The following is a 17488-nucleotide window of genomic DNA, read 5'->3' as shown; positions in this document are numbered from 1 at the left end:
AGTTGCATGAAAATTCGCATTTAAATATGCATTCATGAATATATTATTTTCCCTCATAATCTGGTGACTCGTAATCTGGTGAACCAGGTTCACTTCCCCGCTCCTCCACATGCAACTGCTGGGTGACCTTGGGCCAGTCACACTTCTCTGAAGTCTCTCAGCCCCACTCACCTCACAGAGTGTTTGTTGTGGGGAGGAAGGGAAAGGAGAATATTAGCCACTTTGAGACTCCTTAGGGTAGTGATAAAGCGGGATATCAAATCCTAACTACTCAAATTATTATTATTATTATTATTATTATTATTATTATTATTAACAGAGCGATTTACAACCAAAACATCTAGCCAGTATGCATTGCATAAAGTAGCCCAGGTTTCAATCCTATACAGGTTTCAATCCTATACAGACTTAACCTGGGATAAGTCCCATCTCCAGCTGGCCCCGAACCACAACTCCCATCACCCCTAGCCAGCAGGACCAGTGGTCAGGGACGATGGGAACCGCAGTCCAAAAACAGCTAGAGCCCAGAGCCCAGAAAGCCCTGGTTCGATTGAATATTTCTCCTCAAAATATGCATCTTAATGTCTTTTGGTGCCTTTTTTATGAGCCAAGAACTGCACCAGAGCATTCAGAAGCGTGAAAGCCAGCAGATAACGAAGTTCCCTTCTGTGCATTAGCCTGGAAGGTGCAGACCGCAGCCCCTTCTGCTAAGCCCTGGTCGTCCCATTCCCAGACCGCTAGAGCAATTGCCAGCCACCATCTGGTTCCACCGCATTTACCCGATTTCTGAATGTTGGCGGTGTTTTTGGAGACCCCGGGAGCTTCACTAAGCCCACAGATGTTCTCGCTGTAGACTCGGAAGTAGTATTCGTTGCCGATGATGAGGTCAGACACCGTGCAGCGGGTGAGGCGGTTGTGTTCGTATACTGTGAACCACTCCTGCGGAAGGAGAGCAGGGACGGTCAGAGAAACAGCTGCAGGGGAGGGAGGATCTGAGCCACAGGTGCCCCCCCTCAAAACAACAGAGAGGTGTGCAGGGTCCACAGAGAGGGAAGGAGTAGATGCTCAAGAAGTGGGAAGAGAGGCGATGTAGGGTTGAGGCTCCCTGGTTGTGCATAAGTGCTTGATGCCATTTTGGCAGTAGGCAAGGGAATGGTGTTCTTTTTTATTTTAAAAAACCCCCGGCTTTTCTGTTTTATACACTATTTTATCTGGCTGAAAGTTTCTCTTGCTGCTGTTGTTTTTTACATGCTGTTTTCTGTGCTGTACTTCTACAAATCTGTCATTTGGGTTTTTATTTTTACTCTGAAAGCTTGTAGCCTAAAATAGGAGGATATAAATCACACACACACACACACACACACACACACATATGGAGGTAACTACATCATGTCCTCCAGAAACAAGATCTGTGCTCCTTTGATGCTGCTCTTGTAGCAGGCTTGGAACTGCTGCCTGGTCTTCCTGCTGTGAATTTTGCCACTGGCAAAATGTGAATCTTCACAGTGGTAAGAGAAGTTTTCTTTCTCTTTCTTTCTCTCTCTGATAGTGTCAGCAGTAAATGAGCAATCTGAGCATGTTTTTATGAATTTATTCTGACTGAATTGGGGTCACTAACTTAGGATGGGAGACTGCTTCCCTTTTGCACAACTATTCAGAGTATCCATTTGTCGCAAGTGTTTTTATACTAACCAACACGCAAAAGCAAGCCGCAGGGTCTAAAAACCGCATTGACGGCTGGGTACGCACCGTATATTTAAAGCATGTTTAAAGCACACACGTTACCCCACCTCAGGAATCCTGGGAACCGTAGTTTGTGAAGGGTGCTGGGAGTTGTAGCTCCATGAGGGGCAAAACTACAGTTCCCGGGTTCTTTGTGTGCTTTAGATGCATAACACAGCCTAAAGAACTCACGGGGGAAAATGTTTAAAGCATTTGCCCCTATCAAAAAGGATTCTAAGACCAGCACCGAGCAAATATTTCTAGGGAGAGCATTCTGCAAGTGGTGTGCTGTCACCAAAAAGTTCTTACCTCTGGTCACCTCTCAACTCAGATGGCAGGGGCACCTGTAGGAGGCCCACTACAGAAGATCTGCATGCGCAGGTAAGTCCACCAAGACAGGTGGTCCTTCTAGTACCCTGACCCTATCTCATGAAGGGCTTTAAAGACCAGTGTTTTTGGGGTTTTTTTAATGTATTTTTATTAAAGATTTTCTTGGTTTACAAAAGTATGTGCAATGCCTCTCTCTTTTTTTTTTCTTCTCCAAGTAACATTTTTTACAGATCAGTTTCATTTGTTGAGACATTAGGAAGAAAAGGGGGAAAGAGGTGGAGGGGGGAAGGTGAGTGGGGGTGGGGTCAGGTGGCAATGTTTCTATCATACTTAATATATACGGGGTTTTGTGTCAGCGTCGCTTGTGCAGGTTCACTTGTGTTTCTTTGTTGGTGAGAGAGGTTGGGCTTGGCCTAGGGTGTGGTTGTTTGTTTGTGAATGGCTGTGGTGATCTTTGTTTTCGTGGGTGGGTGTTTTGGATCAGGTTAGCCATATTGATTTGTATGCTGTTGGTGGATTTTTGTCATCGTCTTGTTGGGCTGTGTATGTGATAAAGGGGAGCCATACCGGGGTGAAGGCATCGTCTTCTATTTGTCCCCGTGTCAGTTTCAGTTTATTGGCTAATTTTTCTAGTAAGGCTGTTTCCCATACTATTTGCTACCATTGGTCCATGCTTACTCCTGACAGGTAAAGACCAGCGTTTCTGAGCAGGTCCTGGAAATGGACTGGAAGCCATTGAAGTCATTGTCATTAATGGACCTAGTTAACTCTACTAGTTGATTTCAATGGATCTTCTCTGAGTAGGACTAGCACTGCATACAACCCACAATGCCCTGCCTCAGTTAGTCTCTTGCAACATTGCAAGGTAGCCGCTGGCACACATTCTCAGCAAGAGCCAGGGGAAAACCCAAGCCCATTACTAGACTTTGATTCGTCATTACTAGAAGCAGAAGCCCAATAGTGAAAGGGAACCTTACCATGGTCTTTTTGTCAGCTTTTTGGATGGAGTAGCCCGTAATCTCCGAATTCCCATCGTCCTTGGGAGGTTCCCACTCTACTAAGGCATTGAAGCCCCACACTTCCTTCACCATCACATTGTGTGCTGGACCCGGTTTCTCTGCAGAAGGAATGGGAAACAACAAGGGCTGCTGCATCACTATGGATAAACAGGGAATGGTCCCTTAGCCAAAACAGTGTAAGCAAAGGTTCCCTGCAATTGCTAAAATCATGTAAACAAATACAATACAGTGGTGCCCCGCAAGACGAATGCCTCGCAAGACGGAAAACTCGCTAGACGAAAGAGTTTTCCGTTTTGGAGGTGCTTCGCAAAACGAATTTCCTATGGGCTTGCTTCGCAAGACGAAAATGTCTTGCGAGTTCCTGCTGGGTTTTTTTCCTCCCCCCCCCCTTTTTCTAAGCCGCTAAGCCACTTATCAGCTGATCCGATCAGCAGATAAGCCGCTAAAAGCCGCTAAAAGCCGCTAAAAGCCGCTAATAGCGCTAATCCACTAATCCGTCAATGGGCTTGCTTCGCAAGACGAAAAAACCGCTAGACGAAGAGAATCACAGAACGGATTCTTTTCGTCTTGCGAGGCACCACTGTAGACCCAGCAGCTCTCTAAAAAAGGTAAAGGGACCCCTGATCATTAGGTCCAGTCGGGGCAGAGTCTGGGGTTGTGGCACTCATCTCGCTTTATTGGCCAAGGGAGCCGGTGTACAGCTTCCGGGTCATGTGGCCAGCATGACTAAGCGGCTTCTGGCAAACCAGAGCAGCACACGGAAATGCTGTTTACCTTCCCACCGGAGCAGTACCTATTTATCTACTTGGGGATTCAAACCACTGACCTTCTGATCAGCAAGTCCTAGGCTCTGTGGTTTAACCCACAGTGCCACCCGCGTCCCTAGCAGCTCTCTAGACCATATTAAATTATCAGATTATCCTCCACCAGGGCCAGGGCCTTCTCAGTGATGGCTCCGACCTGGTAGAATGCTCTGTCCCATGAGACCAGGGCCCTGCAGGATTTAACTTCCTTTTGCAGGGCCTGTAAGACAGAGCTATTCCACCTGGCTCTCAATTTGAACTTAGCCTGATCTTTTATTCCCCTTCCTTCCCTCCCCCTCCCCTTTTTATGAAGATTACCCACTCTGGGATCCCACAGCTAATTCTCCCCTGTTCTCCTCACTGGCCCGAACAGGACTAACTTAGCCAGCTAGTCCTGGTGATCATCTAATGTTTATTGGATGAATTTCCCACTAAATTGATTTTTGAATTCTGAATTTATTGTTGTTCACATTTTATTCTGTATTTTATCCTGTTTTTTGTTGCATCAATTAAGTGTTTTAAATTTGTTGTTAGCTGCCCTGAGCCCAGTTTTCTGAACAGGGAAGGGCAGGGTATGTTGTTGTTGTTGTTGTTGTTAAATGGGGATAGCATGAGTGAATCATTGAATCTTCTGTAACCTGCTAAAATGCTTTCAGCAGGCTTTGGGGCAAAAGTCCAGGGCTCCACTCAGCAGACCAAGCAAATCCAGCAAGGCCTGCTTGTCACATTTCAAAGTCAAGTAGATAATACACAATATCATCACAGTGGGTGGCGCTGTGGGTTAAACCACAGAGCCTAGGACTTGCCAATCAGAAGGTCGGCGGTTCGAATCCCCGTGACAGGGTGAGCTCCCATTGCTTGGTCCCTGCTCCTGCCAACCTAGCAGTTCGAAAGCACGTCAAAGTGCAAGTAGATAAATAGGTACCGCTCCAGTGGGAAGGTATACGGCGTTTCCATGCACCAGAAGCGGCTTAGTCATGCTGGCCACATGACCCAGAAGCTGTACGCCGCTCCCTTAGCCAATAAAGCGAGAGGAGCGCCACAACCCCAGAGTCGGCCACGACTGGACCTAATGGTCAGGGGTCCCTGTACCTTTACCTATCATCTCAAGAGAGGAGCCCATTAAGAATGGTAAGACAATAGCCTGAAACGACCCAAAGGCTGAAACGTCATTGCACCCCTGGCTGAAACGGATGCAGGAAGCAGCTAATTCAATACTTGGTCGATACATGCTACACAAACACAGAGAGACCCAGCCCTGTCCGCTGGTGCTGGGAAGGTGGGGTGGGGTGGGCCGGAGGGCAGAATTGCGGCTAGCACCTTCTCCAGCGTGCTCCACTTTCAAAGGCAGGTTCCCAGAAGGCTCTTGGAAGATGCTAAATTTCACTTCAAACATTCCGCCAGCCAAATCGGGATTAGAGGAGGCGGCTGATCAGAAAGTGCCCATGTCTGGGGAGGGCGAGGGAGGGGGGGCCTTTTTCGGTGGTGTCGGGAGAGGTGACATCTGGCTTAAACCATCAGGGAGAAGCTTAAATATAGAATGGAAGAACATGATCTCTCCCCTCTTAGCATGGGGGAAGGGTGGGAGCTGATAAGAGATGGTGACACAGGCAGAGAGGGAGGAGGAGGGGGTGGGGGGGTACCAGGCACCAAGGAGGTCAGGATGGAGGGGGAGGGGCGAGGAGAAGTTGTGGACACCAAGTTTGTCTCCCAATGGAAGAATTAAAAGGTAAAGGGACCCCTGTGGCCGACTCTGGGGTTGCGGCGCTCATCTCGCTTTACTGGCCGTGGGAGCCAGCGTACAGCTTCCGGGTCATGTGGCCAGCATGACTAAGCCGCTTCTGGAGAACCAGAGCAGCGCACGGAAACGCCGTTTACCTTCCCTTTACCTTTTGAATTATGGTGCTGGAGGAGACTTTTGAGAGTCCCATGGACTGCAATAAGATCAAACCTATCCATTCTTAAGGAAATCAGCCCTGAGTGCTCACTGGAAAGACAGATCCTAAAGTTGAGGCTCCAATACTTTGGCCACCTCATGAGAAGAGAAGACTCCCTGGAAAAGACCCTGATGTTGGGAAAGATGGAGGGCACAAGGAGAAGGGGGCGACAGAGGACGAGATGGCTGGATAGTGTTCTCGAAGCTACCAGCATGAGTTTGACCAAACTGCGGGAGGCAGTGGAAGACAGGAGTGCCTGGTATGCTCTGGTCCATGGGGTCACGAAGAGTCGGACACGACTAAACGACTAAACAACAACAACAAAGCACAGACATTTTTGTACACATTCCTTGGCAGGAGAGCTGCGCTGCAAAATGCAGGAAAGGGTGGGTTTTTGAAGGACGGCCGTGTTTCGGTTTGTGCATTGTTTCAGAATGGGGTCTGTTGGGATGTTTGCTTTTAAATGCAAACTGGATCCAATTATTTTCTCCTCTCCCTAGACAGAACCCCAGTGGGGCAGAGGCCAGGAGGCAGCTGCCAGTGCAGCCAGACGAGGAGGTGCCTTGCTTCCATGGGCAGCATCTTCTGAGGTCGCTGCGCAGCTGGCTGAAGGCTGCCTAGTGCCCTGCCAACCCTCCTGTCTCTCTCACAGGCCTGGGAGTTGAGAGCATCTAGGTCTCCCACGGGGAGAGAGGAGACTGATGGAGCAGGCCTGGATTAAAGCTTGTTAACAATTTAGCAGCTGCAGCGAGAAGGAAGGGGGAAGGGAGGGGGGGAGAGCAGAGACTTCCAGCCGCCCTTGGACAGTAGAGCTGAAGCGAAGGAAACTCTTGCCTCTGGGCTTTGGGTTTAGGGCCACTGGTTGCCTGCACCTCTTGCCTTCCAGGAATAATAATAACAATTTATTATTTATACCCCGCCCATCTGGCTGGGTTTCCCCAGCCACTCTGGGCGGCTTCCAACACAATATTAAAATAAAGTAATGCACGAAACATTAAAAGCTTCCCTAAACAGGGTTGCCTTCAGGTGTCGTCTAAAAGTCTGGTAGTTGTTGTTCTCCTTGACATCTGGTGGAAGGGCGTTCCACAGGGCGGGTGCCACTACCAAGAAGGCCCTCTGCCTGGTTCCCTGTAACTTGGCTTGTCGCAGGGAGGGAAGATTATAATGGAATTATATTATATAATGGAATGGTAAAGACCAGCTCAGCCCCACCCATTGGCCAGATAAGGGAAGAGCAGAACAGCTGTTGGATTGCTTGCTTCCCTCTTTCCTCCCTGCTCCTTTCGCCAGTCGATTGTGAGCCTGTGGGCAGGAGTTGGCTCCACACATTTAAAGCACATGGCCTTCCCCTGAAGAATCCTGGGAACTGCCATTTTGCTCCCCAGCACCTTTTAACAAACCACTGTCCCCAGGAGGTGTTGAAGTCATGGGCTTTACTTGGACAGTGTGCGCACACTCAGCTACCGCCTTCCTTTTGAATGTCTGCACAACACTTAGAAAATGTTAGGCCTTTTGTAAGTGCTTCTTCATCTCCCTCTCTGACTACCTGCACCAAGGCGAGAGTGGACCTCACCAAAGACAAAATAAAGATTATCTGTTACAAGATTCACGCATTGAGCTGGGTGGGGCGTTGAACTAGACCAATGGTTCCCAAGTAGCTAAGCACCCCTTGTGTTTCAAAAACCAAACCGCCGACCCCTTGCTTTTGAAAATTTTGATATCTCTACGATATCATTAGACCTTTAAAGCCCTAAACAGCCTCAGCCCAGTATACCTGAAGGAGCGGACCCACCCCGTCGTTCAGCCCGGACACTGAGCTCCAGCTCTGAGGGCCTTCTGGCGGTTCCTTCCCTGTGAGAAGTGAGGCTACAGGGAACCAGGCAGAGGGCCTTCTTGGTAGTGGCGCCCGCCCTGTGGAACTCCCATCAGATTTCAAGGAAATTAACAACTGACTTTTAAAAGACATCTGGACGCAGCCCTGTTTAAGAAAGTTTTTAATGTTTGATGTTTTAGCACTTTTTAAATTATTATTAATATTCTGTTGGGAGCAGCCCAGAGTGGCTGGGGAAGCCCAGCCAGATGGGCAGTGTATAAATAAAGAATAGTAATTATTATTATTATTATTATTATTATTATTATTATTATTATTATTATGGTAGTTTTTGTTATGTGTATGGTGCCACAGACCCCTTGGGTGGGTTACACAGGCCCTCTAGGGTCTGTGGACCAACAATTTGGGTACCACCGAAATAGACGTCGATTGATTGACGCAACTAGATGACCGCCAATGTCCTTTCGGCTCTAAAACCACATGATTCTAAGAGAACTCGAGACAACACACACACACACATCCCCCTCTACATAGTCTCCCCCATATTCACCTACCCCGGCTGCACCCCCAAAACATGGTTAGCTTTTTTAAAAAATGTAAATTTGCTGTTGCAACAATGAAATCTCAAAGGAAGGCCGGTCCTCCTTACCAACAACCCGGATCTTGATGATAGCCTTGTCCTCCATGTTTTCAATCTTAACCGAGAGTTCGTAGAAGCCCGAGTGGTGCCGTTGAGCTTTGCGTATGAAGAGGATGGTGTCCAAGTCGGAGGTGCGGACATTGATCTCTTTGGGGTCCAGAGGCTTCCCATCCTTTGACCAGGTGACCACAGGGCGGGGTTTACCCTGGAGATGATCAAATGCTTGGCATTGCCACACAGGCCTTCATTCTAGCGGCATCCCTTCCACCCACCCTGCCCCACTTCTCCACACATTTTGCTCCAGAGCTGGAAGCTTTTCCCAGCTGAGTTCTCAGTTGGCGCATGAATAGTTTTATGCAGGCATAGCCAAACTTGGCCCTCCCCTCCAGATGTTTTGGGAGTACAACTCCCATCACCCCTAGCTAACAGGACCAGTGGTCAGGGATGATGGGAGTTGTAGTCCCAAAACATCTGGAGGGCCGAGTTTGCCTATGCCTGGTTTTATGTGTCTAAAAATCAATCAATAAAAGGAAGTTGTGTTTGTCCATAAGGGGAGGAAGTTCAAAACCCACAGCTGGCAAACCTTTTACAGTTGTACCTTGGAAGTCGAATGGAATCCGTTCTGGAAGTCCGTTTGACTTCCAAAAGGTTCAAAAACCAAACCATCGGACGTTCAGGTTCTGAAGAACATTTGCAAACCAGAACACCCTCTCCTGGGTTTGCGGTGTTTGGGAGGCAAAACGTCCGAGTACCAAGGCGTTCGGGATCCAAGGTATGGCTGTATTAGGAGTGCCAACCAAAACGTCACCTAAAAAATGAGTTGCTTTCGGACTTCTCCTGCACTCTTCAACGAGGAAAGACCCCGCAAAATATGAGGAAAATAAACTGGCAGGATGTTGTAGGCATACATTCTGCATTTGGGCTTGGTCCCGAATTGGAGACTGCAGGGGGAATGAGTCTGCAAACACTGCAGTTGGATGGAATATTCCTAGGATGCTGGGATGTGGGGGTTCTGGCTGTTTTCCAAAAACAAAGTTTTTCGGTTGCTTGGGGCAACCTTCTTTCAGTAGGAAGGTTTGCAGGCTAATGGGGCTGACGCTTCCTCAATGGGAGATCATGGTTGGGAAATACAGTGGTACCTCGGGTTACATACGCTTCAGGTTACCTAAGCTTCAGGTTAAAGACTCCGCTAGCCCAGAAATAGTGCTTCAGGTTAAGAACTTTGCTTCAGGATGAGAACAGAAATTGTGCTCTGGGGGTGTGGCAGCTAAAGTGGTGCTTCAGGTTAAGAACAGTTTCAGGTTAAGTATGGACCTCTGGAATGAATTAAGTACTTAACCTGAGGTACCACTGTATCTGGAGAGCTTTCAGAGGTTAGCCATCAATGCTCAGAGGAGAGTTTTGACAAACCCAGACACAGCACTGAGAGGAAGGGCTGACAGAAAGACTGTGTAGGTAAGTGTTTGCTTGCTTGCTTGCTTGCTTGCTTGCTTAAAACTGTGATAGGAACATGAAGCAGGAAGGGCTTCAAGTGAAACTTCAAACCTCCCTCAATATTCTTCTGGGTAAATGTGAATTCCAGGGTGGGTGGAATCCCCAAAGCCAGCTGCTCACCTGGAATGGGATCACCAAGTTGACCTGTTCTCCAACTCTCCTGATGTACGTCGTCCGGAGATGGCGAGGAAGGCGGATCTTGGGCTGCTCTATAAGGCGAGAGAGAAAGCAAGTGGCTCAGCATGAAATTTGCATAAGATGGCAGGTGGTTGGGATCCAGACTTTCTAAAGTCAGTTTAGGCACACATTGGGTTGGATCTAGATTAATGTGTTGTACTTAAGAGCAGACCTACCGAAATAAATGGGATGACTTTAAGACAACTAAGTTCAGTCTTGCTGATTTCAGTGGGTATATATTGAGTATAACCCCCCTTTACCTGGGAGTAGGCCCTATTGAATTCAATAGGACTTACGTCTCATCAGGCATGGTTAGGATCGTGCTGTAAGTCTAGACTCAACTCCTTCAGTGTTTTAAGTTTATAATTTGGCAACGTCCTTTAACATTCCAGCCTTAAATCCAGTTCTCCCTATTTCTGCAGCAATTTGCGGTTTTTAAATCCTCACAAAAATTCTTCAGCATTTCAGTTTGAATTTCTCCTACTAAACACATTTACATGTACCCCCCCCCCTTTTTTTGCAAGCCATTTCTCCTAATTCTTGTATACTATTTTCATGGCTATAATAACTTTCATGCACGCTTTCACCTAACATGTGCGTTTTGTAAACTGTGGTAGGAGAATCGCATTGCAAAATATGGCTAAGTACGAATTCCGAAGGACGGCTGCACGTCAGTTCTTATTTGGTTTCGGAAACTGCAAATTTGACAGATCCACCTCTAAATGACAACGGAATCAAGTTTCTCTCCTCCTCCTAATTCCTAGCGACCTGGAGCAACAAGGACATCTAGCCCATGGACATCTTCTCAGTCTGGCTTTCCAAGAACCTTTGGAGGAGTGAAACTAGAAGCTCTTGTATGTTCTGCCTCTGCAGGCTCCCTTTATAAGGCAGCAAGGCCCAGGGGGCCGGGTAGGGACATTGAGGGAGCTCAGGGTTCACAGCTCAAGAAATACAACTTGACTCACGGACAATCTCTCGGATAGTGACCGGCTGCGCAAGGGTGGCTGGTAAACTCTTGCCAGCGATGTTGACCGCAATGACCCGGAACAAAAGCTTCTCCCCTGTAGGAAGTCCCTTAGCGGTGTAGCCACAGCGTTCGACCAGCTCTGTGTTGGCAGCTACCCATTCGTCGGCTGGGAGCAGAGAACACAAGGTTAGCGGGTAAAAGGTGTTGGATGACAGGAGCGAGCCAGCAATAAATCACACTGTGTAAATTGGAGTTAACTCTTTATTAGCCAAAAAAATCCCAGCATGTGGACAGGAGTGCCAGGCCTAATAAGCCCAGCAACTCATGTCTGGTAGGTCTTGCCTCCATGAAACAGTTGCTGAGATTGAAGGTCCATCCCTCCCCACAGCTCCCTAAGTCCCCTTCTTTCCAGGGTTTCCCCCAAGCAATTTGAGACTACGCCTATGTAAAGCTAACTTATCCTCCACCCTTTTCATGCCTCTCCTGGTTCTGGGAGACAAGTGGGGAGGGGATATTGTAACAGCAGGAGGGGAAAACACCCATGCCTCTTCACCAGCCAGAGTCATCTCTGCCTCTTGGCCTCTCTCCTCTCCTGCCTCTGATTCTGGAAATCTCTCTGCTACAGACTCTGCCAACTTATTGAGTCCTGTTGCCCATTCAGCTTCTGACACCTCCTCCACCCAGTCTTCTCCCTCTGACCACCTCAACATCATCCCACCACCAACCCCAGGCTCTGAGTCCTTTCCACTGCCGAACAGCTCTTCCTGACGTTTAGCTGGAACCTCCTTTCTTGTAACTTGAAGCCATTGATTCGGGTCCTACCATCCAGAGTAGCAGAAAAGAAGCCCGGTCCATCTTCCATGTGACCACCCTTTAGATATCTGAAGATGGCTACCATATCTCCTCTCAGTCTTCTCTTATCCAGGCCAAACATAACCCTACTCCCTCAACCATTCCTCAATAGGCTTGGTTTCCAGACCCTTGACCCCCTGATACTCACTTCCTTCCTTGCACCACTCAATGAGGTAGCCATCAATACCCCCTGCACCAATCCGGTCGGGAGCACGCCACTTCAAAGTGGCTGTGGTGTCTGTTACATCCTCCAGGGTGAGGTGGAGTGGCTCACTAGTGGGGGCTGAAGGAGTAGGGAGGAAACAGAAGAACAATTACACATATGCACAAACACACCATTGTGTTTGTCTCTCATTTATACAGACAAATCCACAACTTCCAGTTGGTCTCAAATGCCGAGAGCCTGCCATTTTGTACTTTTTGTCAATGCCTTCTTCTTCTCCTTCTCCTTCTTTTTCTCCTTCTTTTTCTTCTCCTTCTTCTTCTTTTTAAAATGTAGTATAAGCACCAACAACTGGGGAACACTGGCCTGCGAACGCTCCAATTGGAGAACAGCCTTTACCAAAGGCGTTGTGGGCTTTGAAGACACTCAAACTCAGGATGAAAGTGAGAAACGTGCTAGGAGGAAGGCACGCTTGGCAAACCCTCACCGTGATCAACTCCTGCCCAGAAACCAATGTCCCCACTGTGGAAGGACGTGTGGATCCAGAATTGGCCTCCACAGTCACTTACGGACTCACTGTTAAAACTGTGTTTATGGAAGACAATCATACTCAAGCTACAAGTGATCGCCAAAGAAGGAGAAGAAGAAGGAGAAGATTATACTCCCCTAGTTTTCAAAGATACTCATGGCATCATAAAATGCAAAGGACAAAATGATAATAAAATATATTGGGGGGGGGGTTATTAATATTTTATTGAAAAGTTTTCAGTTATAAAGAAATAAAGTGATACAAAAGATGGGGAGGAAAGAAAAAGTCGCAAAAATGTGTAGAGAAAAAAATATGTGAATAGATCCCAAAAAATACCCTAATCCCATACATTTGTTTATAAATCTGATATTATTATCCTAATACATATGTAAATTTTAATAATAAAATACAGAGCGATCCCTTGAAAAATCACCAATATTGACATCAAAACCAGGCCCCTACAATGACATCAAGAACAGCCAGTGAAATTAAGGCATCAAATAATTACCAGCAGAAAAGAGAACAGCCAGGTAAAAGTATTTTTGAACAGCCATGTTTTTACTAGCTGCTTCAAGCAATGTGGAGAAAGGGCACCACACTTGGCAAGGCACTGAACAGGCTGGGTGCCACAACTAAAAAGGCCCTGGCCCTGGTAACCACCAGCTGGGGTAAAACAATCTGCCAATTACAGTTCTCTCAATTTCTCATTTTTGGTTCTCCTCATTTTGCAGCAATTTGTGATTTGTTTTATTTTTAAACCCTCATAAAAATCCACCAGCATTTCAGTGCAAATTTTTCTCCTAACATACACATTTTCATATGCAGTTTGGACTAACATACACATTTTTACAAGCAGCGTAATGCATTTGTGTATGTTATTTTCACCAGTGCGTTCATTTTGATGCCCACTTCCCCCTAATATATACCCTTTTGTAAACACTTTTTGGCTGCTGAGCTGCACAGCAAATTGAAGATAAGCGCGAATTTCATAGGATAAAGCCACTTCCGCCTTAAGCAGGAGGTGGGGTTGCGGGATTCACGGCCCCTCCACGCGCTCGGCGGGTGGAGGCCAGCCCCACGCGATTGGGGGGATTCCCGTAATGGAAATAGATGGATCTGATCATTATGCTTAGAGGCAAGCCATAATCTTGAATGGAATGGGTGGTTCATTTTAAACAATATGTATTTTTCATGGAAGTTCAATTGACTGTTCAATTGTTTTTAAATTTGATTTCAGAGTTTCTGCAGAATCTTTTAAACAGGGAGCCCTAAGGGAACAGATAGCAAAGCTTGTTTCCAGACAAAAGAGTCTTTTGCTCATGGAACAGAAGCAGAAAGAACTAGGCCAGAAAATACAAAATTATAAGAGTGCAAAAAAGGAGGCTTCACATTCAGCAAAATGTGTCTCAAGCACACATGGCTCTTGTGAACGCAATAACACAGAAGGTGATCCATCTGGGAGAAGAGCACCCTCCTCTAGGACGCGGCCGGGGATCTCCCTCTTTGCCGCTCGTCAGCTGTTCATATATTGTTTTGCAAAGTGTGAATTTGATAGATTCGGCTTCAAAACGAGACCCAAATCAAATTTCTCCTCCATGCCTACCGCCAACTAGCTTCCTTTTCTCTTTGTCAATCACTCTGCAGGCGAGAGAAGAAGGGGCAAGACACCCAGCGGCGCAGCAATAAAATTGCTAGCACCCTTGCAAAGCTAAGCAGGGCCCAGGATGATTTCACTCACCTAAGGTAGGAAGAAGGGATTATTTGGCTTTTACAGTGGTGCCCCGCAAGACGAATGCCTCACAAGACGGAAAACTCGCTAGACGAAAGAGTTTTCCGTTTTGGAGGTGCTTCGCAAAATGAATTTCCTATGGGCTTGCTTTGCAAGACGACAATGTCTTGCGAGTTCCTGCTGGTTTTTTCCCCTTCCCCCCTTTTTCTAAGCCGCTAAGCCGCTTATCAGCTGATCCGATCAGCAGATAAGACGCTAAAAGCCGCTAAAAGCCGCTAATAGCGCTAATCCGCTAATCCTTCAATGGGCTTGCTTCGCAAGACGAAAAAACCGCTAGACGAAGAGAATCACAGAACGGATTCTTTTCGTCTTGCGAGGCACCACTGTATCCCGCACTCTTTATCATTACTCCATGGCCTCCACATTTCATACTCTTGTCTCTTTCCACCTCCTGATCAATAGCGCCCTCCCCCATAAACACACAAATTTTACTCACCGATGGGCATGAAAGGTTTGGTATTCAGGCTGGGCTGAGAGACTCCGATTGCGTTGACGGCAAAGACTCGCATCTCATATAGCACCCCCTCAATCATCTTGGTGGACTCATAGGTTGTCTCGGTGAAAACGTCGAAATTCAGCTTCATCCAACGCATGCTTCCTTTCTTCTTGCGCTCCATCAGGTACCCTGAGGCAGAAAGGGGGGAAATGAGGTCAACAGGAGGAGATACCAGCTCCCCAGAGATTGTCCACAGAATGGAAGGTGGCAGGATCCCCAAGGACGTGCTCTATGGGGAGCTGGCTTCGGGGACCGGGAACCAGGCCAACTCTTGAGTTACAAAGGTGTCTGCAAACATGAAGGCTGGCAACATCAACTCCATCATTCTTGAGGGTGACCATAGTGTCTGGAGATATGTAGGCAGCCAGGTTGGGCATCCACAGCAGTGACCAGAGGAGGAATGACCGCTGGGAGGAGCACAGAGAGAAGATACGCCATGGTGCCTCTGCAGCAGCACAACCGGATGCCTTTATCTGCCCCAGCCGCAACAAAACATGTCTCTCCCATATCAATCTCTACAGCAGATGCTGTAAGCTTCAAACAGTTTGACTTCACCACCGAAGATGCACTCCTCCATCGTTTCCCTGCCAACAACTGTCCCCGCAGACAAGGGATCCCCAGTGATCCAGCAATGCCATGGGTACATAGCTGGCAACTGTTCCCTTTTTTAAAGGGAAATTCCCTTATTCCGAATGGGATTCCTCGCAAGAAAAGGGGAAAGTTGACAGCTATGCATGGGTAGGCAAACTAAGGCCCGGGGGATGGATCCGGCCCAATCGCCTTCTAAATCCAGCCCACGGACGGTCTGGGAATCAGCGTGTTTTTACATGAGTAGAATGTGTGCTTTTATTTAAAATGCATCTCTGGGTTATTTGTGGGGCATAGGAATTTGTTCATTCCTTCCCCCCCCCCCATATAGTCCGGCCCCCCACAAGGTCTGAGGGACAGTGGACCGGCCCCCTGCTGAAAAGGTTTGCTGACCCCTGAGCTATGCCATCTCAGGTTCATTCGCAGGTAAGATTCAGAAGAACTTTATGCTACTGAGAAGAACTATACAAGGCAATGGAGTTGTGAAATCGACTGAGCCAATTTCTTTCCCAAGGGGGAAAGAACCCAAACCAAAAATGCTAATGCTTTTGAATAGGCACGTGAAAGAGTGATTGATGGAGAAGGACACAAACCCATTAAAAAAAAATGTTTTTGAAAAGAAGGGACATGTCCTTGTAATCTGTGATGATGCACACACCCATTTTAAAGGTATAATAATAATAGGTATGGGCACTCATCTGAATAAGAGGGATATGCACATATCCTGAACACACAGAAACACTAATAATAATAATAATAATAATAATAATAATAATAATAATAACAATAACGTGACCTGACCAATGAAGAGTGAGGGTTTGCTACTCCCTAACCAGGCACGTGAAGGGCATAAATGTTTTTTTATTATTATAGCCACAGTATCATAGCAATATGCCCTATACCCCCAGGTCTCTTACCAGTCACAGGCATGCCGCCGTCGTATTTGGGCACATCCCACACCAAAATGGCCCAGTCCTCTCCCACCGAAGTGATGCGCACGGATTCCGGAGGATCGGGGACGTCTGCCAAAGACATGGAGCAATGGGAGTAAGATGGGAGCAGTGGGACGGCAGGCCAGCCAGGACTAAAAGACCTGCCCCGCAATTGCAGCCAGCCAGGTTACTCACCCACCACCTTGATATTGAGGGTCGCTACGTCCTCCCCCACCGGATTGGTCACCTTGATGGTGTAGCTCCCTTCATCTGAGCGCTCGGCACTCTCTATCACGAAACTGCTCAGCTCGTTCCTCTCCTCAATACGGACCCGGCCTTCCTTCTCCGCAAAGACCTGAGGAGCATGGGAGAGCAGGCAAAGATGAGCCAAGCAGAGAAGTATGCATAACCTCCAATGAAAATAGGGACACCCTAAACAGTAGTAGTAATAAAAATAAAAAATATATTTTTGACAATCATTTCTATTAATTTTCAATTACAATAATCCAATGGTAGCCTCATTATAACAATGCCAAATCACAATGCAATTACAGTGGTACCTCGGGTTACATACGCTTCAGGTTACATACACTTCAGGTTACAGACTCCGCTAACCCAGAAATAGTGCTTCAGGTTAAGAACTTTGCTTCAGGATGAGAACAGAAATCGTGCTCCGGTGGCGCGGCGGCAGCGGGAGGCCCCACTAGCTAAAGTGGTGCTTCAGGTTAAGAACAGTTTCAGGTTAAGTACGGACCTCTGGAACGAATTAAGTACTTAACCCGAGGTACCATTGTACTAATCCCAAACATTCATATGCCAAATTGTATAATTTAGGTGGCCTCCCACGTGCCAGAATTGATGGTTTGATAATTTACTTTGTTTCTGCTTTCCAAGATCTTATCCCTCTCAATTCCATTCCATTCAAAATAACCATCCCTTATATAACAACTGCAATATTAACAACATCCATTCGTCTTGACACATTAAATGATTTACAAACTTATAGGTGAAGCTATAGCCTTATTCCTCCTGTGTGTGACAATTATTCTGTCTGCGGTGTTCCTTCCTGTCCTTGTAAAATGTTATGTCTATCTTTTTCCAGCCGATACTTCCATCATACCTTGGGCAGAGCTAATATCCCTAAGAATAAGAATAAGAATACCCCTGCCCATCTGACTCGGTTGCCCCAGCCACTCTGAGCGGCTTCCAACTTAGAGAA

General features: G+C 47.1%; 1 protein-coding gene across 3 annotated transcripts in view; it reads right to left on the bottom strand.

Annotated features, from left to right (window-relative positions):
• Window positions 1-17488, bottom strand: part of MYBPC2 (myosin binding protein C2) — a 64830-nt gene that overhangs the window by 3586 nt on the left and 43756 nt on the right. For all 3 annotated transcript variants that reach the window (XM_082194292.1, XM_082194293.1, XM_082194294.1), the window contains exons 18-26: window positions 16465-16624; window positions 16255-16359; window positions 14690-14878; window positions 11921-12055; window positions 10919-11086; window positions 9897-9985; window positions 8292-8487; window positions 3030-3169; window positions 780-939 (exon numbers count right to left, since the gene is read on the bottom strand). In XM_082194292.1, the coding sequence (XP_082050418.1) occupies window positions 780-939; window positions 3030-3169; window positions 8292-8487; window positions 9897-9985; window positions 10919-11086; window positions 11921-12055; window positions 14690-14878; window positions 16255-16359; window positions 16465-16624 (1342 nt within the window). The remainder of the gene's footprint in view (window positions 1-779; window positions 940-3029; window positions 3170-8291; window positions 8488-9896; window positions 9986-10918; window positions 11087-11920; window positions 12056-14689; window positions 14879-16254; window positions 16360-16464; window positions 16625-17488) is intronic.

This window comes from Podarcis vaucheri, assembly GCF_965113315.1.
Source record: "Podarcis vaucheri genome assembly, chromosome: 13".
NCBI lineage: Eukaryota > Metazoa > Chordata > Lepidosauria > Squamata > Lacertidae > Podarcis > Podarcis vaucheri.
Note: the sequence above shows the minus strand (reverse complement) of the source record. Positions and strands in the feature narration are given on the sequence as shown.